At 38.7% G+C, this 27,826-nt stretch overlaps 1 protein-coding gene across 3 annotated transcripts in view; it reads left to right on the top strand.

Annotated features, from left to right (window-relative positions):
* The window catches only part of dnah7 (dynein, axonemal, heavy chain 7), a 75,466-nt gene that overhangs the window by 5,538 nt on the left and 42,102 nt on the right, over nt 1–27,826 (top strand). For all 3 annotated transcript variants that reach the window (XM_076875345.1, XM_076875344.1, XM_076875346.1), the window contains exons 11-32: nt 15–287; nt 563–690; nt 1,042–1,120; nt 1,408–1,632; nt 1,724–1,870; nt 2,078–2,257; nt 4,357–4,497; nt 4,591–4,958; nt 5,894–6,080; nt 11,255–11,448; nt 14,560–14,758; nt 15,032–15,172; nt 15,533–15,745; nt 15,843–15,952; nt 16,762–16,930; nt 17,620–17,722; nt 18,659–18,786; nt 19,009–19,221; nt 20,220–20,318; nt 22,192–22,440; nt 23,431–23,580; nt 26,419–26,601. In XM_076875345.1, the coding sequence (XP_076731460.1) occupies nt 15–287; nt 563–690; nt 1,042–1,120; nt 1,408–1,632; nt 1,724–1,870; nt 2,078–2,257; nt 4,357–4,497; nt 4,591–4,958; nt 5,894–6,080; nt 11,255–11,448; nt 14,560–14,758; nt 15,032–15,172; nt 15,533–15,745; nt 15,843–15,952; nt 16,762–16,930; nt 17,620–17,722; nt 18,659–18,786; nt 19,009–19,221; nt 20,220–20,318; nt 22,192–22,440; nt 23,431–23,580; nt 26,419–26,601 (3,879 nt within the window). The remainder of the gene's footprint in view (nt 1–14; nt 288–562; nt 691–1,041; nt 1,121–1,407; nt 1,633–1,723; nt 1,871–2,077; nt 2,258–4,356; nt 4,498–4,590; nt 4,959–5,893; nt 6,081–11,254; nt 11,449–14,559; nt 14,759–15,031; nt 15,173–15,532; nt 15,746–15,842; nt 15,953–16,761; nt 16,931–17,619; nt 17,723–18,658; nt 18,787–19,008; nt 19,222–20,219; nt 20,319–22,191; nt 22,441–23,430; nt 23,581–26,418; nt 26,602–27,826) is intronic.

The raw sequence follows: 27,826 nt of genomic DNA, 5'->3' as shown, positions 1-27,826 counted from the left end.
TTGCTTTTCTCCAGCCAAGCTCACAGTTTGGAAGTACCCTGAAGCCCATCATCCTTCCAGAGGTCCTTCATGCCCACCAGGAGGAGGTAGGCAGGGTATTCTGGGCTGAGTGTGTCAGGCCCAAGGAGTACATCCACAAGTATGATAAATATGCCACACTGGTATCGAGGCAGGCGGAAAGAGATGTGGAGCAGGTCCTCCGTGACCAGCACTCTTTCCAGGAATTTATGGTGCAGGTGCTATACTACCAGAAGCTTATCGATGAGATCCGGTATATGCCTTCCAAGGTAAATGCATTAAAAAAAATCCTTAAACCAAGGTCCCATAACTTACTCTGTAACATTTCATGTTTCCTTCCAGTTATACTGATATATATTTTGCTGAAATAGTGTCAAATCAAAAAAGCTAAACAGTGGGAAAGCTTAAAACTAATAATCTAATAATCTAATTCTTAAATCTGTGTTTCTTTGACTGGGCTTATTTAAAAGCTCTTGCATCATTTATCACTGGTCATTTCTTAAATTGTGTTAACTGTGTCACTTATTTATACCATGGATTTTAGGTGGTACGACTTGGCATGTTTGAGGTCCAGTCCTATAAGCTCATCCAGTCTCTTGTCAAGCGTGCACGGGACATACAGCAGAAACTGGTTACACGGATGCTAGATGACCACCAGAAAGCCAACAAGAAGTTAGTTGGTTCTCTTTTTTTATACTCAGCAAGAGTGTTTTCTCTCTACATCAGCATAGTTCACCAATACATCTGAAGGAAGTTATCATTAAAAAAAAGCTGAGAGGGATTAAGCAGCTTCTGTTTGGCAGATACTACTGAAATATGCATAGGGAAGCTTAAGAGCTGGTCACTCTAAAAGAATACACTGTGAAAGTCATAAGGGATGTCGTTTAGTGCTCTTTGTGATTTTCGGCCCCATGTTAGCTGCTCTGTGGTGTTCTCTATTGCCAAGCGGTGCCATAATAAGATTGTAAATCTGTGAAATCCTCCGTATACAGCACTGAATTAATGCCATTCTTCCTCTCACAGGCTCTGTCATGAATTTGAGCAGATTTCAGAGAAGGCACTGAGCACACCGCCAGATACTCAAAAGCTGATGGAACTTAAGGTGACTGCACCAAAAAATCACACATACCAGGCTTGTTGCATTATGCCATGCACAATTGTCCTTTACAGATTGTTCACAAAACAGTTATGGTGTGCACTTAACACCAGTCAGTAAGCTTTGTCTTTTATTTCTTTTCTTGTGGTTTTGAGTGTTTTTGGTAGTAGGCCCTCAGCTGAGGCTACAGAAAGCCTGGAAGGTCTTGCATTCCTTCACACTTATGAACTACCTTAGTATGGTTGCTGTACATTTTTTTTAAGATATAAATGACAATTTTTTTTCTTATCCAGGCTTATATTAAAAAGGTGGAGACCACAGAGATGCCTCTTTTGCAACAAAGACTAGCAGACTCTGCCACGCAGTTGTGTTTCCTGGTGGAGTTTGCCACCCTGTCAACACTGGATATGAAGCTCAATACAAAGACAATCCAGTGGTTTAAACGTATGCCATCCATCTTTGAGGAACACCAGCAGATAGTTAGCAAAATGACGGAACAATATCAGAGTGGGCTTAAGGTCTGTGTTTTTCTGTTTCAGTGTATTTTAATGTAGAGAAAACATACTGGTGGCTAAAATACAAGGACATCTTTCCTTACCCTCATTCCAGTTGTACCGTGAGCACTTGTTGCAAGAACTGGACAGCTACAGTAAACAAGTGGAGGAGTTTAAGGCCTTTCGTGAGACAGCCAATCTCAGCAAGTACCTGACAAAAGCTCAGGCCCTCAATACCAAACTGGAGTTAGCTGCTGAAAAGGTATATCACAACTTGTTACCTGTAAGCCTAGAGATATATATCTGTACATTAGTTCACAGGCATTATCTCAGGCTGTATTATGTGTTGATGTCTTATTTATAAATCAACTATGCATCTACTCATTATTTTATCTTTTCTTTCCATGTCTTTGTTTATTTCTGTATTTTACTTCTACTCTTACCTTTTGATCCTTACCTCTGTGGAAAGATTAATGATTTAAATCTAGACGAGGAGGCTTTCGGCTGGTCTGTTTCCCAATATCCAGAGCGGAAGAAGGCGCAGGAAAAGTTGACACTATTCCTGCGCCTCTATGAGACAGCTACTGATTTCATAAAACAGCGTGAGAAGTGGCTGCATGGACCTCTCACCAGTGTGAACCCAGACAAGGTAAAAGCAGTAGAAAAATTACTTTGTATTCAATGCAGGAGTGACTGGGGAGTTTAGGTGACAGATTGAGCTGAGTTCTAATTTTCTGATTTTCATTCATATAACAACGACATTCTCTGTCTTATTTACAGCCTCAGTGGTCCAACAGTAGTATAATAAGGGCATCCAGACCGTCATAAAGATTCAGATTTCTATTTTTTTGTTGAATGGTGCATTTTATCAAGTCCCTGGGAAAAAAAAACAAAAAAAAAAACTGAACAAATATAAATGCATAAATAACACAGAGCTTATTTTGTAGTATTGTGAACATTCAAAACAGCTAACTTGGGTAGTTCAATAAGAAAGTGGTTGGTCAGAGTAAGAGTAGACCGAGTAAGAAAGCAATAAGATTAAATCATGAATATAATGTAAAAAAAAAAAAATCAAATGAACTTAGTCAACTTTCTTTGTATAACTAAAGCCCTTGAAGGAGCTGATGGATTTTTTTGACTGCATTTTTATCTGTTTGTGCCTTCTTATTTACATAATGACATCACTGCATGTGGTACTTTTTATTATACTCTGATGGTATTAGTATTATTTGCACTGCCATTTCCCTTTTATATTACAGCCATTCTTCCACATACTATATATATATATATATATATGAAAGCAGCAAAGCACTCAGCATTTTTCACTTCGCTGATGTTGAGCTCCACAGAGCAGAGCTCCACATGAAACAACGTTTTCTGCTTAAACTCCTTTCCTTTTTTCCTTTTAATGCTTATTTAAGTACTTCTTTCATTAACTACATTCTCAGCTATTATTACTATAAGTACCTCTGTAAGCATTGCTAACACTGCTGCTGCCTCTACTACAATCAATAATTGTACTATTAAAAACACATTGTTAAATCTAGCATTTAATACTTGCAAGCAAACACCCTAAATACTCATAGCAACCATCTACCTTTTCATCTTGTGTTGTGGAAGTTTTCCATTAAATAAAGCCTGCAGATGAGCGGTGAGCAGTAGCTAACATTCTTTAATCAAAACACAAAAGAACAGAAAACCCAAGCTTGTGGAGAGCCTGCATGATCGCGGGGCAGACGGTCAGCAGAGTCTCTTCTGAGTCTAACATGGCTCTCAGTTAAATACCTTCTCCAGGAACAAAAAGCAGTACACAGCTGTTTCACACTTTAAGGTTCACACTCCCTTGCTACCTCCCAGAGTCCTCGAAGAGACAAAAGACTCTTCCTGTGGAGTTGTCTGCTTCCCCCAACTTCCTTACTAGACCCCCACCATTTGTCTTACTGTATGAGTGTGAGACATGTTAGAATCCAGTGGCACCAAGGTATCATACAATGAAATGATGTGATTAGTACATAAGTAAAAGAAATTTCTATACATCTTGGCAACAACAACAGTACAAATCTTGGAATAACCTTTAGCTTTCTGCCTTTATGTCCGTTTGTTTAATGTCTGTGTTCTTTGATTTATAAAAAAATTAAAAAATAAATTTTCTTTTTGTGTTATTATAAATCCTGCTGTAGAGTGGAGAGCTAAGTTATGATGTAATGCTAGCAAACATGATTCCTAAGGTCCACACACAGATAGCAAAATCCAAAACTGCAGTTCAGGCCTCCAAGATGGTCAGTCAGCTGACCACAGCTTCAGTCATTCATAATTTTAAACTATAATATGATTTTAAAGAGGGCGTCTATTTTTTAAACACCCTGTAACTGTAGTAATGGAGGAAACTCAAACCTTTTTTTTTTTGGACTAGGTGGTACACATATGCATATTTCTATTATAAATTTGGGCATTTTAACAAGGGAGTCTAAAGAAATTGACCTTTGGAGCGAGGATGAGAAGACAACTTTATTATTCAGTTTAATGAGTCATTATGACGTAACTTAAGTAGAAAAAGTTATTTAAATTTTTGCTAAAAGTTATTTTAACTTTTGCTAGAAGTTATTATAGCTCTGATGAATAAACATTTGGTGGTACAAAAATATGACATAATAAATATTTTTATTGAATTACTTGATGTGAAATTTTTATAAATTCTATTTATGTCCTGTTGTTATGTAAAAAAAAATACCCCCATTCCCAAAATAGGTAGAAGGTGATGTTGGCAACTATTGGCGCGCTCTATACAAGCTGGAGAAATCCTTAAGTGAAGTACCCAATGCCCTTAATATAGCAAACACTATAAAGGCTAAGGTGGAAGACTTCAAGGATCACATTCCTATGGTGCAGGTGAGAAATCAAGAGTAAGATTTGGTATTTGACTTTAATACAATATCATTTGAAATTTTGGAAGTAATTTGGACTGGATGTACTTTTTCATAGGTACTGTGTAATCCCGGCCTGCGTAAACGTCACTGGGATGCCATGTCGGACTTGGCTGGCATCTACCTGGAGCCAGCTGATGATCAGGTGTCTGTGTCTAACTTCCTATCAATGCACCTGGAACAGCACTTGAGCAGCTTCGAAGGCATCAGTGAAGCAGCCAGCAAGGAGTACTCACTGGAGAAGGCCATGGAGAAAATGGCCAGTGAGTGGGATCACATGGAGTTTAATCTCCTTAGCTACCGAGAGACGGGCACCTCAATCCTGTCATCGGTGGAAGAAGTGCAGATGCTGTTAGATGATCACATTGTGAAGACACAAACCATGAAAGGCTCACCCTTCATTAAACCTTTTGAAGTGGAAATACGGTGAGAGTCAAGAGGAATTGCTTTTGAGTAATTTTACTTTGCTTGCTTGGAAAATAAGTTTGGTGTAATGTTATTAAGGGGAAAATTCCATACACTCACTATTTAGCTGCAATCTGTTGGCAGTCTATGTATTGATTGCTACAGGGCTCGGCTGAGATTGTGTGGCAAACAGACATCTGTGCCCCACCGCCCTTACTGCTAATGTGAACTTGTTGCATAATTTAGCTGCCAAAATTGACTGTTTCTGTGAGCATCTGTGCTGCCCAAAACACCAACAAAGAAGCCCAGAGATGTACGGCTTATTCATAGATGCTGTGGTGATAGTGAGCTAATGAGTTCTCTCCAGAAGGACTTCACATTTAAACAGATGCCACATGTGGATTAAAGTACCCACAACAATCCCTGCTGAGATCAGAAGAGCTTGAATCATTTTTTCAACCTCTACAGAGAGGTAAAAGGTCTGAAATGATGAACTGAAACAGTTTTATAGGGAAACATTGCATGTCATTGTACAAGTATAATAAGCAGCTATAGAAAATGTCTTATGGATGTTGTGTGAGTTTTCATCAAAGACATGGAAAGCACACATGTGTGGTCTTAGTTTAGGCCTGGTCGTGTTTTTTTTTTTTTTTTCTTTTTTAAATAACTGTGATCAGGATGAAGATGACAAATATTATATGTAATCATTGAAAACAAAAACTTTAAAAATCAGTTGGAATTTTTTTTTTAAATGCACCAACCTTTTTTATTTTTGTGAACAATGAAATATTATATAGCAAAGATTTCAAAACAAAACAAAAAAGAATAATAGCATGTAAAGGAATCAGTTTGTCTTTTCCAAAGCTTGAATCTGACCCTCTGCATCTGATTGCAACATTTTAACTGCAAAATGACTACACATCAGTAAGTAATGTTATTATAATTTTTATCATTAGGGAATGGGAGGGCAAGTTGCTGCTTCTCCAAGAAGTTCTGGACGAGTGGTTAAAGGTGCAGTCTACTTGGCTGTACCTGGAGCCCATATTCAGCTCCCCAGACATCATGGTTCAGATGCCTGAAGAGGGACGCCGATTCACAACTGTTGATAAAACATGGAGAGACATCATGAAACAGGTTTCACTGGTGAGTGTTTTTGATCTAACACTATTTCCTTTGAAAAGCAAAAAAAAAAAAGACCTGTGTATTTGTACTTGTTCTGTGGTTTGAAATGCAAATATAGCTATAGCGCATCCAACTCAGGACATGTATTTATTACTAGACAGCATACACCTTAAAATTTCAAGTGTTCTACTGTAATCAGATTAAATTCAGCGCATTAACCTGAGCAGGTGGGTCAGCGTGCAGACACATAAACATAAACGCACACTGAGAGATTGTGAGAATATGTAGAAAAAGAACAATGTCAGCCAAATACACCGATACAGCCAAAGCAGAAGGGAGCATTCAGACAGAGGGAATGCGATAAGAGTGAATCAGTCCGAAGCGGATGGAGAACGAGGCAAAAACAACTGAGCGGGGATAGAAAGTGAGTGTTGCAAGAGCATCCTCAAAGAGTTTCCAAAGGGTAATTGGCGTCCTCAGTAGACCTGAAATGAGACACATCAATTTCAGGCAGTGTCCTCCGAAAGCCCAGCCTGACTGCACCATCAAATAGAAATTATGGATTTTGTCTGGAAGGGGCAGGGGTGTATGGAACCACAAAGAAAATGAGGTCACCGAGGGATGGGCAGCCTGCACACAAAGACGCTCATGTGTACACTCTAAGCTGCTTTGATATGTTACACTGTGTTATTGAGCATGCCAGCATAAATACTAAAGCAGTACAGTTTAAACTTAATTTTTTTCCTGTATAATGGAGCTCAGTTTCTAAAGGCTATATGTACTTTTTTCTTTTATTAAAGTAACATATGGCCAAAATGTTGTATCAATATAAGGATTAAAAATTTAATAGAAAATTCTGTAAATAGAAAGATTTGTTGGAGTGAGAGAAAAGGATAGATTATGAAGGCGTGATCAAAAAGTTTGGGGATTGGTTCATTAAAAATCAGAAATTTTACCTCAATAGATTTCAGTGTTTTTCTATTCAAGGTCATGTTTTCAAGACCATCCAGATTGCTTTCAGTGTGGTGGATATTTTTAGATATATTTAGAAATCCTGTTCTGACCACTTGGACTGTGCGTCTGGAATTTGGCTGTAGACCTTAAATTCGTCCAGAGAGCAGCCATCAACTTCAGTTTCAAATTTAGCCAGATTTTATTTAAAGGATCATTAGAGCTGGGCCTCCAGCTTCCACCGAGCAGTTTTCAACAGCTTTCAGTTACCGAGCCTGAGTGCGGTGTATCAGATTCAGTTCTGCACCGCGAAATCATACTCCAAAGTAAACCTATGCTCTAAATTGACCTTTCTGCAGTGTCCTGAAGCGTTATGTTGGAAGGAGAGCGTTCATCGTTGCGTTGTATCATGCCACACATACACCACAGTAAAACAATCTGCGCTCAACAACTTGACTTCTTGCCAGATTTGGTTCATTGTAAGTTTGTCAAACAAAAATCAAACTATTTGGAAGCAGTGGAAGAGATGTATCGCCAATATATAGAGTATGAGGTTGGGGAAAAAAATTGGTATGGCATAGTATTATAATATTTTGCATGGGGGATATTGTATATATATTAGTGCATTGAACCAAAGAGAAAGTAGTTCAGCGTGGCACCAGAAAATGATCTTAAACAGATCCCTAAAATTAAATTATTTTTTTAAAAAAAAATTTTTGATAGGGTTTTGATAGGGAATTCCTCTAACTTTTTATAAATGTGAATGTATAGCGCTACCAGTAATGACAAGGGGAAAAAGTGATGAGTGATGAGCTCAAAATCTGTAACTGTCCTCTGCTGCTGTAATACAACCCCAAATCCAGGCAAGCTGCGATGCTGTGTGTAATGTAAATAAAAAAAAAATGCAATGATTCAATGCAAATCTCATAAACACACGTTTTTTTTCACAGTGCAAGACTGAAAACATAACAAATTTTGTCAGTCTAAACATTTGATATGTTTCTATCTCCTCTTGTGTATAAAATATGTATTTATTTCGAGTCATTGCGTTCTCGTTTATAATTTAACAGTGTCCCAACTTCATTGTAACTGGGGTCATAAATCATTTCAAACAAGAGTTCCCCGACAAAATTGTAATTATGGCCATAAAAATTATGTTTTTCTGCTTTTTGTTCTCAAATTTTGTTCATTGCTTAAAGCTCATTTTAATTCACCACCACACGAGGGCCAGTTACAGAAAAATACCTCCTTGGCATGATCTTGTACTGCATCAAAATCTGACAAACAGTACATCCCTTCTCTTTGTCAATAAGACTGATCAGTGATGCATGAAATTAGAATCATCTCAACTACATGCTATGACACGAGTGTGAGCAAAGTCAGATCCTCTGTCCACATCAGGACGTCTTTGCCCAGGTTGTTGTCATCACATCAGCCACTGGGAGTTGCTCAAGATCCACTCATCTTCTAGCACCTTACAGCATCACCATCTTCACTTAATTTTCCTGGTCTTTTTTTATTTTTTTTATTTGCTGCTTGTATTAGTGTGTCACTTACTTTACTATTGCATGCTCAGTTGAAAGTACAAACAGGGTAAATCAATTTAAAAGATTTATTTCTATGAACCTGCTTCCTTTTAACTATGCAGCGCACCACACCCAAGTTCCTTTGAGTGAGTGAAGAAGGAGAGAAACAGCTTACCTATGAGCACAAAGAGAAGACGACTGGCATGGTGTTTATTATATTATCTATATATAACCACATATATAGATATACCTCTAATAAACCTGAGAATGAGCTAGTAAACTAGCCAAAGACTAGTTCATACTCATATTGTGTAATAAAGGACAACACAATTTTTGTCCTGGATGTGTGTTATTTTTTTAAGACCTGCTATATCAGCTGGGAACACTTCCCACCCTTTGTGGGTGCATAGGAATCTACATTACCTCACAGTACCTCCATAAAGCAATATTAGCATTTCAACATAAAATATAAAAATAGACCTGTTATTACAATGTACTCCTAAAGAATGGACCAAAATCACAAATGTGAAGATTCATAGTTCATCAATCAGGAACACTTTGTCAGAATAATTACATGCTGACAGAAATGCAATCAAATGTGCCTTGTCTTTGCAATTGAGCTTGAACGTCTGATTTAGGCTTTCATTTCTCGGTTACTGTATTTTAAAATTGTATCTTTTGGCCTGATTTAAGAAAGGAAAAAACACGATCTAGAACAGTTTAAACCTCTCATTGTTTAAATGTTACTTTCACTATATTTGTAGGAAACAAAACCTTGGGAAAACTGCCTATACTTAGCACATTTTACAAAGTCAAGAGCAACCACGTGTTAAGGATGACTAAATCATTGCAAATCAGCATAAGGTGATACCGTGTCTGCACCATTTTTACCTTCAAGGTATAATCAGTAATCGTTTTGGCTTTTTCTTTCTTCTACATCCAACATTTGTTTGGCTTCCAGACGTCTCTGTGTCAAACCTTTGATCAAGTTATCCAGCCAGTATATATACTAGATAGCCTTGATGCTTCCTTGTTTTACCTGATAGATTTTTCATGTGCATTACTGTATGGAGCCCCTTACCAGATTTGTTTTCTTTTGGTGCCTGTTTCTTCTTGTACATGACCAGCAATCGGGAGAAATGCCTTGTTCTTCTCTTACTCCATGTTTATGAAATTTTGCACAATTTTGAAAAATTCACAATCTAAGGAGACACAAACACGGGTCATCTGACCAGGAATCAGACCGCGGGCATTGTGATTATGTGTTGTAACCATTAGACCAAATGTTCATCCATGTTTTTTCATGTTGACTCCACACTGGCTCTGCTCCTTCCTGTCTGTTATTTCATTCCTAGAAGATGATATCAGACTTCATTTCAGAACTGCCAAAATCTTCATGTGAGCGGGTTAGAGGTTCACTGTCCAACCTTGGAAATTAGACAGACTTTTTATTTAGACGCTTCCTGGGGGTGACAGCTCCAGAGGATATTGAATTAGTGTACAGATGAGATGATACGAGAGCTGAAATATTTCAAAGGTGCTAGACATGCCTCAGGTGAAATCTCTATTGCTCTCTCCCACCATAGATTTTTCTCTAGACTCTGTGTGACAGGTGGACCTCAGTGTGGAGCATAAAGTGGATTTTGTTAAAGGAAGAAATTGCAGTGTTTTAGTGTCACCTTCAGAGCAGCATTGACAACACTTATGCAAAGCAGAAACCTAAAAGGAATGTGAATTTCTCCTGAATGTTAATGTTTTATAAATAAATCAACTCACTCCGATCACTATTATTTAGTCATCGGAGTGGTCACTTTTGCATTTTTCTCACTTTTCCAACATGGTAACTTCATTCATTTGTAATTCTGGTATTTATGTTGTGCTTTAAGCTGTCCAGGGTGCACAGCCTGCCACTCAAAGCCAACTGGGCTAGACTTCAGGCTGTGTTTTACACTAATTTTCTGACATTTTTGGTTAATAGCTGTATACTCAACATTTCTGTTTCCAGGCTGCCACACTGTTGAGCCAGTTGTAAAATAGCACATTGTTCCTCACCAAATGCTGCCGTGCATGTTATTTGTCTCATTATCCCTCAGAATTTTGCTCTTCTGATGGATTTGAATTTGCTCTCTCTGTCAGTGGGTCTCAGTGCTGTGTATTGATATGAGCTGAGTCCTGAATTTGCATCCAGGATGTTTTCAAACTCTTATGTATAATTGTCAGTGCAGCCTCACCAACTTGGATGCAGGAAAGATGTGAAAAAGAAACAAGTGCTGATTCATTCAGGACTAGTATTATCACAGGACTCTGTATGGTATTTCCTTTTAACTAGAGCTTTATCAGACATTTATCTGACTATGACTAAGACTAGTGCTACTTCTCATTGAACTAAGTCATGGTGCTGTACAAGATTGTGACTATCTGGGAAGCTAATGTGATATAACGTTTGTATTCTAGTATTAATAGCTAACCCAGTGGAAAGCTTTATGTTACAAATAAGCCAACATAAAAAAAAACATTTTGGTAACACACCTGTGAAACTGAAGTGTGTAGTTGCCTGTTTACCACCCAAAAGAACATAAACTTAGAACTTAGAATAATCCATTTCAAACGTTTTGTACTAACTAGTTTTTTAAATGTGCTGAAGTGAGTTGACAATGAAGATCAAATTTCCCGCATTGACAGTGGACAAAGCATTAAAGGTGATTCTCTTCAATGCAGAACAAGCACGTGTTGGCTGTGATAGCCATCGACAAGATCCTGGAAAGACTGCAAATGTCCAATGAGTTTCTGGAAATGATCCTCAAAGGTCTTAATAACTACTTGGAGAAGAAACGTCTCTACTTTCCACGGTTCTTCTTCCTCTCAAACGAGGAGCTGCTGGAAATCCTCTCTGAGACCAAAGATCCTACAAGGTAAAGAACTATAAGTGTGCACACAGTTAGATTTATTTTTTATCATAACAACAGTAATAATAATTTTAATCAATTAGCTATGGATGTTATCGACAACCCTTAAAGAGAAAACCCCCCATCAAAACTAGCTTTGTACTAGAGATGGCACGATACCACTTTTTTATGTCCGATACCGATATCATAAATTTGGATATCTGCCGATACCGATATGAATCTGATATATAGTGTTTTTTAATCAATAAAACAGTTTTTTAAATATCTTGCTGCATTTTGTATAAGTTCATACTCAAGTTTAAATAAACAACAACACTAAAGCTATTCTGTTATACCTGTATGTAAAAAAAAACACAACTGCACCCAAAATATTTCATAGTTCAGCAACACTGATCAGTCTAATAAACTTAAACCTGCACCATCCTCCCTATTCTGGTATTTTAAAGAGTACTTAGGAGAAATATTAAGCAACCTAACTAATAGGGTTGCAAACTCCCAGCAAAAGAAAATAGGGAACCACCCCCCACCCTCCACCTCATGATGCTTAATCGATGTAATCAACTTTAATTTAATGCAGGGTGAAAAAAAAATGCACAGAAATAAATTATTTTTCAAGAATAATTAAATAGATTCAACATCTTTCTTCAACAGAATTGCAGACTGCACAGATGGTACCTTCCCAAAGGAAAAAGTACTATAGCTTACTAGGGTATATTAGACTTAATAGTTACTATATACAGTAATTGACTTCTATTCATTTTACATCAGATTAAAACTTTGGGTGTAAGATTCAGATAATTATTAAATAATTAAAAGCTAGATATTTTAAATGAGAATAAGAAAGAAAAGTATGTCTTTGTGCCCCCTTTTCCCTGTTCATGCCCTATCGGTCCCCCTGGCTAAACTTTGCTAGATGCGCCCCTGCACAGTTACCAGCCATCAGCTGCGTAGAAAAAGATCCTCGAGTAGAAAGTAATATTAAATAAATTCTAACAATAGCTTATCAAGCTTAAACGTGCTGCTGTTGTTCAGCCGCTGGTTTCCTCTTTCTGGTGCAAAGTGGGCCAAAAACAAAGAAGAGAGACGGACTCGCGACAGAAAAGCCGATCAGCGGATCATTAAGCAGTTTCACGATTGAAGTAGCAGCAGGAGAGGGAGGGAGAGAGAAGAGGCAGTCGCTCCATATATCGGTTGTTAAGCTTAACATGGGAATTTTTTACAAACATTCAGAGATGAACTTACACACTTGCTTTACTTCTCTCTGGGATAACTTCCTCGAAGATGAAATGCTGGGAGCCTACAAATACACACAGCCGCTCTATCACGTGGTACATACTGCTCAGTTATAAGCAGAGTTACGCCATGTCGCAAGTTTTGTGAGGTGCTTTTTTGATATTTAATGGATCGATTACATTTTTTATTTCTCACCGATATCCGATCCAGTAATTTAGGTCCGTATCGGACCGATACCTATACGTAATATCGGATCGGTCCATCTCTACTTTGTACTACAATGTATAGTATATAAAAAGGTCTCAGAACATTTTCCAGTAAAAAGATTTGAAACTGAGATTTATGAAGTGAAAGAAGAAATGCAGAAAAGGAAATGGAAGACTATGATTGGGGGCTAGTTATAAATTAATCATAACAGCCCTTTGTTTTCTTGTGCTTACAGCAGCTACTTTACCTCCATAGTGGTTACCCAGAAATCCTCACTGATAACCAACACTTGTCTCATTTCACCCTGGGCGTTTAGTTAATAATAAATGTGATTTGAGGCAAGATGTTCAAGCCTCTTACTCTCCTCCTGTTATTTCTTTTTCTCATTTCATTTTCATTCTGCTCTCCCTCAATTCGCTCTCTGACTGCTGGGACTTAACAGTACATCTGTACAGATACACAGTCATCAGCTCTTCTGTAAAGAAGGGATTTCTGCAGCACTGATGTGGATGGTGGGTTTGTGTAGGCCACAGAGGGGTAATTAATGTTGGGGGAAATTTGCATTACTTGTCACTGAATGTAATGTCCTGAGAAAAATGCATACTTTAAATTCAGGGACTGTTTAGCAAATACCACAGACAAATGTGCCATTTACAACATAGCAAACCACAGGACATGAAGCGTTAAATTAGGATGCTTGACTGAGAGTTATCTCTTTGAGGTTTTATAGGTCCAAGTGTATGAAAATTCTCCAACTAACTAAATTCAGTGATTTAATACTCAAAGAAGTCATAATCATACACTTGTGTACCTTTGGAAAGTAACCTGATACTATTAAGACCTAAAAAAAAATGCTTTTTTGCCTACCTATGGATAGAAAATCATGTAGCAGCTGGTGTCTTGTGGCAAACTGAAGAACACTGAAAGTATTGAGACTTGAGTGCATTTATCTTTTTTCATGTGTGCTCTCTTTTTCTTTTTAAGAATTTCCGTTTTTAAACTCTTCTGTAATTGACAAATCCAAGTTTTATTATTCAGTACAACAAATGAGAGCTCAGCCAGTATAAATGCAGACCAATAAATCACCCTCATTGCTGGGGACATAAGCATCAAATAAAACCCCCTTTGTACAATTTTGTTTCAATATTCTTTGAAATGATTATGTTTGCAAAAGTTTCTATTAGTAGAAAATTACACTGTTCAAATAATAATCCATTTTTTTGTTGCTTTGAATCAGTTTGCTCAATTTCCTCCGATGAAAGCGGGAGAGAAGATTTATTACGTATGTCTTTTTGAATACAGCAAAATCAGAAGTTTTCAAACTCTCCACATGGGGAATTTCGCACATAACGATATTGAAATTGTCTGGGTGATATTGATCCAGACACACAGACAATTTACTGCTTGTCTCACTGACAGTGCAGTAAAAGAGGGGCATCAGCAGCTCGCAGACAAAGCTGTAGTTTTGTCTAAAGTGGATTCATTTCAATCCAAATTAAGCTTCACAAAGCTAACAGACAATTGTATATATGGCTGTGTGCAAGCTTGATACTGTGTGTTAAAGTGAGGGACAGTGTAAGTTTGCATATATTTTGGCCATTTGATCAGATTTACAGGCCTGTGGAACTTGAACTGTAACTTTGAGTGATTCGCTTTTCTTGCATTCCTTTCCACAAGGGTGCAGCCCCATCTGAAGAAGTGCTTTGAAGGCATTGCTAGTGTGTTGTTCACTGATGTGCTGGATATCACCCACATGAAGAGCAGTGAGGGTGAAATGGTGCAGCTCCTGGATGTTATTTCCACCTCCAAAGCCAGGGGACAGGTGGAGAAATGGCTTTTAGAACTGGAGAGTGGCATGGCTGCCTCCCTGCATAAGGTGTTGTGTGGATTTTTATTGAACTATTTTTAAAGATTAATTCATTTATAGCATAGAGAAACGTTTGAAAACAACATATTTCATACCTCAGATGCTGTTTTTAGATTGCTTTATAAAAGTAGTAGGATTGAGAATTTGCTCTTATGTGTTATTTCTGTTTCCAGCCACAGTTGACCGCGTATGTTCCAGGTTGCACCAAAGCCTAAGGGTGCAGCCAAACCATCATGATACACAGTTGTTTGAGTGATTTGCTGCTATTGTGGTCAATTGCAGGTAATAGGGGAGGCTATCGAGGCATACCCCAATGAGCTGAGGATAAACTGGGTGCGTGCTTGGCCAGGCCAGACTGTATTGTGTGTTTCACAAGTCTACTGGACGAAGCATATCCACAAAGCTATCAAAACAGGACAGAAGGTAATCAGCTCAATATATATCTATTTTTATATATATATGTCATATACAGTATATCCTGAATATGGGCTAAAAAGTTGATTGTTAACAATATCACCAGATTGCTGTTGTAACCAGCTGCTGGATGGAAACATCTCACAGAATAAATATTTTTTTTAATATCCGTCAGAAATTCTTTACAATTTATTTCACAGGATTAAGGACATAGCCAGCCAATTAGAGCACTAAGAAAAATGCAATCTCTTGATTGTGGACTTTTTTTTTTTATTAGTAATTTCAAAGATTGAACTTGATGCTGTTATCTTTCTGTCGTGATGAACTCTGTCTTCCTCTTCTTTCTGTTTAATGACGTTTCTCCCTTAGGCTCTTGATGCTTACCTGGAGCAAAACAACAAACAGATTGATGACATTGTGGGTCTTGTGCGTGGAAAACTGTCCAAGCAGAACCGGGTCACCCTCGGAGCCCTTGTCGTGCTGGATGTCCACGCCAGGGATGTGTTAGCCACACTGGTGCAAAAGGGGATAAGTGATGAGAACGACTTTGAGTGGCTTAGCCAACTGCGCTATTACTGGGTGGTATGTGAAAGGAGTGATTGGGGATACTGGGCATTCATGGCAACTCATAATACCATTGCAGTCATTTACTTCAGACTCTGCATCACACGCTTTGCAGGAAAACCATCTCCAAACCAAGATGATCAATGCTGGTTTGCCATATGGCTACGAATACCTGGGCAACACTCCACGTCTGGTCATTACACCACTCACAGACCGCTGCTACCGGTAAAGCTACTGCAGTAACATACTCAACAGTTAACTACACTGTTAGTTAGTCTCCTGTCTTATTACTTTTAACACAAAGATAAATTTTTTAGACTTTTCCTATCATCTTAAGGTGATATAATGTTACAGGTATAACAAGAACCAAACAAGGCTTTCACTTTCACTTTCAGTTTTTGTTACCCTTCAGCTATGCAGAGAAGGGTGAGGGAAATTCAGTGTAGAGGCTACATAGTGTAAACATTTGCATCTGGAAAGCCAAGAGCGAGTTGTCTGTCTAGGATACGCTACACATAGCTCAATGCTTACTAGTAAACGAAAAAGTACTTTAAACAGGAAAGGGTCCAAGAGGACCAAGAAGTTGCTGCAGTTTAATTTTTTTGTAGTGAAGTTTCTTGCAAATTATTACAGCCTTATTCTCCCTGACAGGAAGAACGTTAAAGAGTATTTGACATTAATGTTAAAGGTTCTGTGCTGTAAGTCCACAGGTGAAGCAAAGTTTTTCAGAAAGCTTGTTGCTGTCGTCTGTGGCAGTGTCCAAAACAGTTGGAAAAAGAGTTCATATTGTTGCAGTAATGTTAAAATACCATAAAAGCTGTGCACACTCCTTCAAAACATAAATGGTGATCAATCAATGATTTTGGAAAATAAATATACATACACATATAGAAAGTGTGATGTACCTCACTGAAACTTTAATCTCTAGATTTCAGATTAAAAAGCTTGTAAGCCATCAAACATTCAAAGTTATATTTTCATTTACCTGAGAACAATAAATTCATTTTACTTACTGGTCATTTTTCCTTTTTCAGCACGCTGTTTGGAGCACTCCACCTTCATCTGGGAGGTGCTCCTGAAGGCCCAGCTGGCACAGGAAAAACAGAGACAACCAAAGACTTGGCCAAAGCTGTGGCCAAGCAATGTGTGGTCTTCAACTGCTCTGATGGTCTGGACTACATTGCTTTGGGCAAATTCTTCAAAGTGAGTAAATTGTGTTAATGTGAGTCAGTCCCAGCAGACATAGGCTACAGAGTTTTAGACGTAAGTGAAACGTGGCACTCGAAAAGATGTTTTACTTCACATAGCTCATCAAAGGAACATATTCATACATGCTGTTTCCGTCTTCTTTGGATGGAAGTGCGGCAGAACACACACATCTACCTTGGAATGTCCCACTGGTGTAACTATTAGCACTTCAAAGATGTAGATAATAGAAGAAGACACAGGGGTAAGGTTTCATTCTTACAGTGTTTCCCCTTCCCCACATGGCACACAGCCCTTTAAATGTCAGCCTCTTTACAGCCTGTTCTGAAAAATAAAATGTGGCACAGTGGTGCATTTGTTTGTGGTATACAAATATATGAAGACTGCGCCCACCATAATTTTCTGATGTAAATATTGTGAATATTTATCCTTATAACAATAGCACCACACTAATAGGCCAGCAAGGCCGCCTCAGTGACCCACAGCGCCTCTGCGGCGGATCAGTGTCATGTAATTAGAAATGATCAGAATAATATAACTCCTTACACACATTTTTTTCCACGCTGATCCAAAAAATAGTTTGGATAAGAAGTAATGCTTATTTATTTAAGTGTGTGTGTGTGTGTGTGTGTGTGTGTGTGTGTGTGTGTGTGTGTGTGTGTGTGTGTGCGCGCGCGCGCGATCAGGGCCTCTTGTCCTGTGGAGCTTGGGCCTGCTTTGATGAGTTTAACCGCATTGACTTGGAGGTGCTTTCTGTGGTGGCGCAACAGATTCTCACAATACAGAGAGGTTTGTGTTTGTGCCTTTCTCTCCCTTTGATCTTTAAGAAAGTTGGTAGCACACCTGAAACAAATTTGACATAATCTCAGCAGTGAAAAAGCAGGCTTTTCTACAAAGCACACTAACACTGGCGATGCCCAGAATTTCTCCCAGAAAAAAATTAAATGTTAGTAGGTTTTGGTTAATTAACAGATGTTAAGATGCTTGTTTTAACAGTCGTACATAAACATAGAGCTTTTCGTTGTTTCCTATTATGTCAGATTTTGGACCAAATAAAATTCCCTTGAACTTGTCTGGCCTACGCAGGATTTGTTTTAAACCATGGGAGTATTTTTTATTTTTTTATTTTTTTTACACAGATGCTATAACTTTAAGTTGGATAATCTGTAATGTTATTAGCCTGCTGTTGCCATTAACCATTTCACACACATAAAACCAGCTAAACAAACCTAAAATTCTAAAGAACCAAATTATAACTTTTACCTGTTTTACCTTTTACCATTTATTTATTACACATTAGAGTATACAGCATAGTCTATCTAAATAAACTGGTTTCTCTCTCTTTTTTGTCAACTACTGTACGTGCAGAGATGCAACTAAGGCCAACAGAGCTGTGCTGTTCTGTTCGTGCCTAAAAGCTACTGTTATAGCATACTGCTATCCCTATCTGTTTCCAAGTTGTCCTCCCCCGTCGCCCCCACTGGCACCTTAGTGCCAGTCGAAGTCAGTATTGTTAACTTTTATTACTGGAATCGTGCTAAGTTGACAGATTATTGAGTTTCTTAGCCTGCTGCCGCAAATGTTAGTACCGGTATATCAATTCATGTTTATATGTGCCACTTATGGAAATGTCCTGTTAGGAAATTCCCTAAATCAGCAGTTGGATTGAATCAAAAATCCATTTGTAGCTGACTATATTGTTTCTAACTGCACTCGTGCCCCCAGGAATTGCTGCCCACACCGAGATGTTGATGTTTGAAGGGACTGAGCTTAAACTGGATCCCTCTTGCGCTGTGTTCATCACTATGAATCCTGGCTATGCTGGACGGTCTGAGCTACCAGACAACCTTAAGGTACAGTATCAGTTCTTGTCACTGTTCCTGTTTTAATTGTTCAAAATCTGATTCTTTTTTTTCTGGTAATTTAGGAAATGGTGCTGTCTTCTAAAATTAGCTCAAATTAGATTCGATTGTTTTATGTTTCTCTCTTCTACTACTTCAGCTCAGAATCTTTTGAGCCTTAAATCATGTTTTCATTTAGTACATCTTTAACTAATTTTTTTGGTTTCATACCAGGCTCTGTTCAGGACTGTCGCCATGATGGTACCAGACTACGCAATGATTGCAGAGATTGTCCTCTACTCATGTGGTTTTGTTAGTGCGCGACCCTTGTCAGTGAAAATAGTGGCTACTTATCGACTCTGCTCTGAGCAGCTCTCCTCACAGCACCACTATGACTATGGTATGAGAGCTGTCAAGTCTGTGCTAACTGCTGCTGGAAACCTTAAGGTACGTGAAAACAGATTCACGCTCATATGAAGGGAGACTGTGTTCTTAATTAGAGGGGCAGGGGAGGGATCACCGATCCGGGACGAGCTTCGAGCAGCAGAGAGCAAAATGGTTTGAATGTAAGCAGGCAACGTTAGCTCTGTTCCTCAAGCTCACTTCTGTGTGCTTTTTATTAGGAGCAGCACACATGTTCAGTGTGTGTATCCTCAAAACTGCCCTATTCTCAAGGCAACAGTGTTTAGGGGACATCTGTTAATTGAGCTCCAAAAAATAACCAGATTTCACTGTCAGCTGTTAAACTGCTAGACTGCAGTGGTTGAACTAAAGGACCCAAAAGTAAGGAAAGCATAATTGGGGTGTGCAACATTTCTCAGCTCTTGCTCAGTCTTTCCTGATAAAAGTGGTGCTGAGCAACTTAAAAGGCAACCACTCACATAGCTGAGTGTAAGGAATTGCTTCACCCTAAAAGAGATTTACTTACATTTTTAATGCACCAGAAGTAAGTTTTAAGTCAGGTTGGGTTATAAGTTGGTGTTTCTGGGGTATTATTTTTTAATCTATTTTTCCCCAGGAGCAATCTTTTAAACACAAGAGTCTGAGGACTGGCTCATATCGGTGCATTTCAGAAAAACAACATGACAAACTGTTTTGCAGAGTACTGTAATTTGTGAAAGAGAGGGATGTGAGTCATAGTGACCTTATGCATACTGAGAATTTTATCATCGGGTTCTGTACAAGCATAGCAGAAAAATTAAGCCTGTCTTTTAAAATTTTGGTTTTTTTGTTTTGTTTTTTCATATGGAAATGTGTTTTGTGAGTTCCCTAGCAACAGCTGCTGATTTCTATTTTTGGCAAATATGGCAAATATTGTTTTTCTATGCATTACATATCTTCATCCTTTTCCACTGTTGTGGTGTTTAGCTCTTTACATTTATGCTCAGAATGGTGCCTTGTCTGATTCTCTTCTCTTCACCTCAGAGTTGTTTGTTTTACCACAGCTCACCTTTCCAGAGGAGAATGAAGACACCCTGTTGCTGAGATCCATTATTGATGTCAATCTGCCCAAATTCCTGGACCACGATCTGCAGCTATTTGAGGTGTGTGGAGCTCTGCTCGACTTGATAAATGGAGTCGTTCACATCAACTGATGTCAGCTCAAGTTAATTCCAGTCAGTTCATTTGAACCCATGATGCACAAGGACAATTTAAGCACCAGTCAGAATATCTGACTGGGTTATACGTGTGTTTGCATGAGTGAACGAATATTTATGTGTCTATCATTTGTCCTCAGTCCAAACATCAAAGTCAATGTGTGTTTCCGTTGTATGTTGTGGTTAGTATGTAAGGATCTGTACAGGGAGTGCAGAATTATTAGGCAAATTGTATTTTTGAGGAATAATTTTATTATTGAACAACAACCATGTTCTCAATGAACCCAAAAAACTCATTAATATCAAAGCTGAATGTTTTTGGAAGTAGTTTTTAGTTTGTTTTTAGTTTTAGCTATTTTAGGGGGATATCTGTGTGTGCAGGTGACTATTACTGTGCATAATTATTAGGCAACTTAACAAAAAACAAATATATACCCATTTCAATTATTTATTTTTACCAGTCACATCTCCACATTCACAAATAGACATTTCTGACATTCAAAAACAAAACAAAAACAAATCAGCGACCAATATAGCCACCTTTCTTTGCAAGGACACTCAAAAGCCTGCCATCCATGGATTCTGTCAGTGTTTTCATCTGTTCACCATCAACATTGCGTGCAGCAGCAACCACAGCCTCCCAGACACTGTTCAGAGAGGTGTACTGTTTTCCCTCCTTGTAAATCTCACATTTGATGATGGACCACAGGTTCTCAATGGGGTTCAGATCAGGTGAACAAGGAGGCCATGTCATTAGTTTTTCCTCTTTTATACCCTTTCTTGCCAGCCGCGCTGTGGAGTACTTGGACGCGTGTGATGGAGCATTGTCCTGCATGACAATCATGTTTTTCTTGAAGGATGCAGACTTCTTCCTGTACCACTGCTTGAAGAAGGTGTCTTCCAGAAACTGGCAGTAGGACTGGGAGTTGAGCTTGACTCCATCCTCAACCCGAAAAGGCCCCACAAGCTCATCTTTGATGATACCAGCCCAAACCAGTACTCCACCTCCACCTTGCTTGCGTCTGAGTCGGACTGGAGCTCTCTGCCCTTTACCAATCCAGCCACGGGCCCATCCATCTGGCCCATCAAGACTCACTCTCATTTCATCAGTCCATAAAACCTTAGAAAAACCAGTCTTGAGATATTTCTTGGCCCAGTCTTGACGTTTCAGCTTGTGTGTCTTGTTCAGTGGTGGTCGTCTTTCAGCCTTTCTTACCTTGGCCATGTCTCTGAGTATTGCACACCTTGTGCTTTTGGGCACTCCAGTGATGTTGCAGCTCTGAAATATGGCCAAACTGGTGGCAAGTGGCATCTTGGCAGCTGCACGCTTGACTTTTCTCAGTTCATGGGCAGTTATTTTGCGCCTTGGTTTTTCCACACGCTTCTTGCGACCCTGTTGACTATTTTGAATGAAACGCTTGATTGGTCGATGATCACGCTTCAGAAGCTTTGCAATTTTGAGACTGCTGCATCCCTCTGCAAGATATCTCACTATTTTTGACTTTTCTAAGCCTGTCAAGTCCTTCTTTTGACCCATTTTGCCAAAGGAAAGGAAGTTGCCTAATAATTATGCACACCTGATATAGGGTGTTGATGTCATTAGACCACACCCCTTCTCATTACAGAGATGCACATCACCTAATATGCTTAATTGGTAGTAGGCTTTCAAGCCTATACAGCTTGGAGTAAGACAACATGCATGAAGAGGATGATGTGGACAAAATACTCATTTGCCTAATAATTCTGCACTCCCTGTATATACAGTATGTTCCATCATTCCACTCCAGTATTCTCTACCAATTCTCATTTTTCATATCAGGGTATCACCTCTGACCTCTTTCCGGGAGTCAAACTCCCAAAACGTGACTACAATGTTCTACTGGAGGCCATTGAGGATAACTGCCGGCAAATGAACCTTCAAGTCACAGAATTCTTTGCTGAGAAAATCCTGCAAATCTTTGAGATGATGATAGTGAGACATGGCTTCATGTTAGTGGGTGAACCGTTTGGTGGAAAGACCAGTGCTTACCGTGTGCTGGCAGCTGCCCTTCATGACGTTTTTAAGAAGGTGAGATGTTGTTTTAAATTTAAAAATCTAACCAGTGGATTGTAAAATAGAAAGTCCCAGCTCTATTTGCACTCTATTGACACTTGGACTTAACGGGGTGGTTTGAGTGGTTGAATAAGAGTCATGATAATGGCAACAACAGCATAAGTGGTTAAAAGTGGCACTTGGCCTTAGGTTGAATGGCATTTAATATGTTCACATATCATGTTCTGAAAGAAACGGAAAACAAAGCTTATTTTTAAGTAGCTGACAAAGCAGAGTTAGTAGTTTTTAATAGTGCTACCTGAGTCCTTAATACATAAATTTAATCTGTGAAAGAAAAAAACAAAACCTAGCCCTTTGTGTCAAGTAAAAATATGTCTTACATGCAATATTCAAGGCTTATCTGAGCTACATGATTGTCCCAAGTAAACACATCCATCCACTTTGTCAGAGCTGTAGTCTTTGTTTAGTAGTTATCGATCTCCCAGAAAGGACCAGAACTGGCTTGTTGTATTTACATGGCTGAGAGGGCTGAGAGGCATCCCACCAAGGAGACAGATGAAGGCTTGCTGATGGAGCGCCTGGGAATGCCACATTTATCATCGTCATCCTTGTCGCTGCACATCCACTGATCATGTCCAGCCTCCCTCCCCTCACGCTCCATTTTTGTTTTTTGTTTTTTAACTCCAGCAGTTTTTTAACTCAAACTGACATCCTATCTGAAGTGCCATTTGAAGCAGGTTTTGCTTCTCTTCTTCAGTTAGCACGAATCCTGTCATACTGGCAGTAATTTTGTAAGCAATTTATGTGTCAAGGCAAAGACAGGTTGGTCAAATGAGTGTCATAGAAACACATTTAGTCTGTTTTTGCCTCAACTACGGAGTGCAGTCATCTTATGTATAATCATGTGGCTCACGTTTGTCTGATTTGTATTTGTCTGGACACCTTTTGTTTTTCCCAGTAAGAATATCTCTTTGCACACATGGCTTTTTTGTGTTGTTATATCAGGGTCTGATGGATGAGAACCAGGTACAGATCACAGTAATCAATCCCAAATCCATTACCATGGGCCAGCTGTACGGCCAGTTTGACCCTGTCTCTCACGAGTGGTCTGATGGCATCCTTGCTGTCAGCTACAGATCCTTCGCTGCCTCCCAGGTAAGACTGCTGCCTATGAATGGTTTGCAAAAGCCTGCAGAGTACTAGCAGGAGATCATCAGAAATTTCAGGTCAGAAACAGTCAATGAGTCAAAAAGTTAAAGCAACTCTACTAGTACTTACTACTACTGCTATTACTACAGGTATCTGAGCACCAAAACATCAAAATCAGCTGACCCTTTGCTATGCTAACTGTGCTCTAAACAGGGTTATAGTGAATCCTTTTTTCTATTTTGCATCATATTTTTCCTCTCCCAGTGGTGGATGCTTGTTTCAGATATGAGATAAATAAGAATTATTTTTAACAGTTAGTCATGCACAGCTATTATATCAGGGTCCAACTATAAAAGTATGAAAATGGAACTGGGCAGAACAGGTGTACACTAAATCCTTTTTTTCTGTTGCTTTTCTTTTTGGACAAAATGCTTTTCTGTTGAGAATATAATTAGCAGTTTTATGCATGTGATTTTAGTGCTTGTAGTTTAAATATATTCTGCAGATAGTGCAGAACTGTGATTAAACTGTTAAAGGTCGAGTAAGCTTTTTGAAATTCATGAACTACTGGACTAGCTGTCTCTTTCTCGTCCCTGGATCCAAGCAACATCATCCTGCAAGGATGTTTTCTTTGTGGAGTAGAAATTGACTATACTTTATTGCCGCATAATTTTAGCATTTCTGTAACATTATTGCACTTATCTGTCAGCTCATAAAAATGTTTTTGGAACAACTTTGTATCAGTTAAAAGTAAAAAAATAAATAAATAAATAATTTATTATTTGTTTGTCTTCGTGCAGATAAATAAAAATTTTGAATGGGAATGTTTGCCAGTGTAGATTATTCTGACTTTATTGCGAGGCAGGCGGCAATACAGCATATGCTTTGTTCGTAATGAGTAATTCAGAACTGAATCAGGAAAGCAGGAAACTGCTGTTGCACTCCCCCTGCAAGGTAAAACTTTAAAGCACATGGTAATTGTGGTACAGTTGGACCAAATGTCCTATGTGCATCCACCTACTGTTGGTAGCTGTGCAGGAATAAGATGAGATCGAGATACATTATTGTCTGCTCACCCTCAGTTAATGAGTTTTGACGGATCTTTATACAATAGGCATGACATTCCAATTAATTGCAAGCTAGTAGAAAGAAAGGCTTCAGTGGCAGGTAAACAAGAGAAACATTCGGCTGTCTTGTTAAAATTAGGTCTTTAATAACTCTCTTTCATTGTGATACACACACACACACACACACACTAGACACACACAGGCAGACAATTTACAGGCTGCACTAGAGGCATGTCCTAATGGAAAATCATTTCTTCCCTTTATTCTCAGTGTTTCCAAATTAAGTTGTCATTTAAAAAAAGTGTTAGTATATAAAGCTGTCATATTACAAATTGTAAGGAGTAACATTATATACTGATGCAAACAAAACAGAAAACAAATCTAGCTTTTTTAAAGTCATTTTCTTCTGCAGACAGTGGTCTTCCGTTGTTTTTGCTCTCTTTTCCTGCAACACATTTTACTAAACTCATTTCATGTGCACTAATCTGGAGTAAACTGCGTTGTAGTGTATTAAATTTCTGCATACAAAATGCTTTTTTTTTTTTTTCCCCCCAGATCATTAAATTACTGCATGTTCACTTCCCTCACAAGCACCAGATGGCCCAGGCCCAGGCATCTCCATTTGTTTATATTATAACAAATCAATTTAAAGTACAGCTCTTGCCAGCCCATTTAACTGGAGAATTGACACTTGTTGTCAGCCCCCATTATGACAATGTGGGTGTTAATTTCATTTATTTAGCAGACATTCTTCACTTACATTGTAATTCACAGGAGTTCAGTTGTGACCTTGGAAGTATGCACAATGATTTCAGTGTGCAGTATGTGGGCAATACTGGCACATAAAGTTGTAAGACATGCACTCTTTTCACAAACCTTTAAACACATTTTTTCTAACCCTGAACATCATAATTATCAACACTCGTGTTTTTCCTGGTTTCTCTGATATTTTCAGACCACGCCCACCTTCTTTGCATTTTCTTCTGGGAAAATTCCTTAATGTGCATGATCCTCAAACTTTATTTTGAATATTTGTTTTGTTGTTAAATTTGTTGATTACCAAAGTTTCCAGATCGCCATGCTTCATGCACGGCATACACGACATACAGGTAAAGCCCACACAACCTGTTGGTGCAACTGGGCAACATGCATTTGGACTGAAGGTGTATATGTGCTTGCTAATCTGTGCACAGGCAGGACAGACCGAATTACCTCGCTATCTTAGCTGTTATTTTGATACTTCAACTCTTCTCACAGACTAAAATAAATAACTGCAGGTTGAGTACATCTGCGACTCTTTGGATGCTGAGAGCTGTTGACTTTTTTTTTTCCAGCAACAGAGTGAGTAACAGCTATTTTCAAAATGAGCTGGACATTTCATACTGATCTCTGACTGTAGCTGGCTGTGAGATGAGTGTGCAGGGATCATCTATAAACTGCAAAAATGAAGATACTACAAAAATATAAAACTTACAGAGTCACCAGAATGATTTTACACATCACTAAACTTCTGTTGGTTGTACTAAACAGTCATTTTTAAAGGCTTTATATTTCACTGTACAACACTGCATAACTTCAGTGTTATACAGAGTCACTGCACTCATAAATGGTCTTCTGATGAATATATCAACATACTGCTGGCAAGCAAGCAGCTCATGATTGTGGTTAATAATCGTAACCTTACTTTATGTTTTGACCTCACAGCTTAACAATTTAGCTTCAGTTGTGTTGAAATGATTTCTTATGGTATGAATTTCATATTCCTTGTGTGTCTCAGAGCCCTGACAGAAAATGGCTCATCTTTGATGGTCCAGTGGATGCTGTGTGGATCGAGAACATGAACACAGTACTTGATGACAACAAGAAGTTGTGTCTGATGAGCGGTGAGATCATTCAAATGTCACCACAAATGAGCCTCATCTTTGAACCCATGGACCTGGAGGTGGCATCTCCAGCCACGGTGAGAGATTCCTTTAATTTAATCTGGCTATCAGGCAGGTTCTACTTGTGGCTCTGTATGATGTCAATGAGTGCAGATACCTCTATCATGGCACACAGCTGTGCCTTCAATCTGAAGAAAGCCTTGACAGTAAGGTGGTCTTAAGCTAAAACAGCTTATTTCAGGCAGAAGATGAACCGAGGTCCTGAACCAAAGCCAAGCACAAGATAAATAACGACAGAACTATAAATAGTGAGGCCACCTTGAAGTTCAGTCATTCATGAATACTCTGGTCAAAAGCCTGTTTTAGAGGACTCGACCTCTGCGGTCTCTGGGTTTGTTTATTGGGATTTTTTTTTTTGTTCTATTGAAATTCTCTTTTTTTTAATGTTTCAATAATTAGAATGACAGATGTTTCTGTTTTGTTGTGGGACTGTGAAGAATTTTATTCTTGGGAATTCAGCCCCCTTTTCTGCCTTTTTCTGCCATTTTGAAATGTCATATTAACAACATCAGTGGGGGTTATTTGACTGGTTGATCTTCTCTGTTTGCAGAATTACTGAAAATCTGAACAGATATATGTATTCACCCATTCCATGTCCTGGTGAATACATTTATACAAATAAAAACGGTTCTCAGACGTAATTTTCAAGATAGACAAACACACTCTAAACGAGGTTCAGGCTCTCGGTTCATGCATGCTGTGGTATTTTGAGCCTTTGCAGAGGTATTCAGTCTTCGAATGCTACTTTTCTGTTTGCACTGTTGTTATTTATACGGCCACCTCTGCTATTGGCTTTGGGAGACTCTAGACAGCCATGCGCTAACATAAGCCACATTTCTTTACGAAGCCACAGTGACATTTATCAGGAGGGCATAACACTTGAGATAGCATCCTCCCCAACCACCTCCTCACCGTTTCCACCCTCCACTGTGTAATTTCAAAGGTGCTAAAGGAAATGTGTGCTATAGGGTGCGTAATCTGTCAATCGTCAAAACAAGAGATCACAGGGGTGACACACCTCTGTCTTCCATTTGAAATAACCTGCAGTCCTTGTGTACCTGTAGTTTTCTTGCAGTATATATTCTTTGGTTATTTGTTGTGAGGCATAAACAAAGGATGTGCTTCAAATGCATAGATGTCTTGAGAGAATAGCTTCTGCCTCTGCTTTTTTTATTAAACAGACTTCTATTTTTGATACTCTATAGCCTGGCATCTGTTCCTTTCATTACGCTGAATGAAGAG

The sequence above is a fragment of the Maylandia zebra genome, linkage group LG16 (genome assembly GCF_041146795.1).
Source record: "Maylandia zebra isolate NMK-2024a linkage group LG16, Mzebra_GT3a, whole genome shotgun sequence".
In the NCBI taxonomy this organism is placed as follows: Eukaryota; Metazoa; Chordata; class Actinopteri; order Cichliformes; family Cichlidae; genus Maylandia; species Maylandia zebra.
This window is presented reverse-complemented; position numbering and strand designations above follow the sequence as displayed.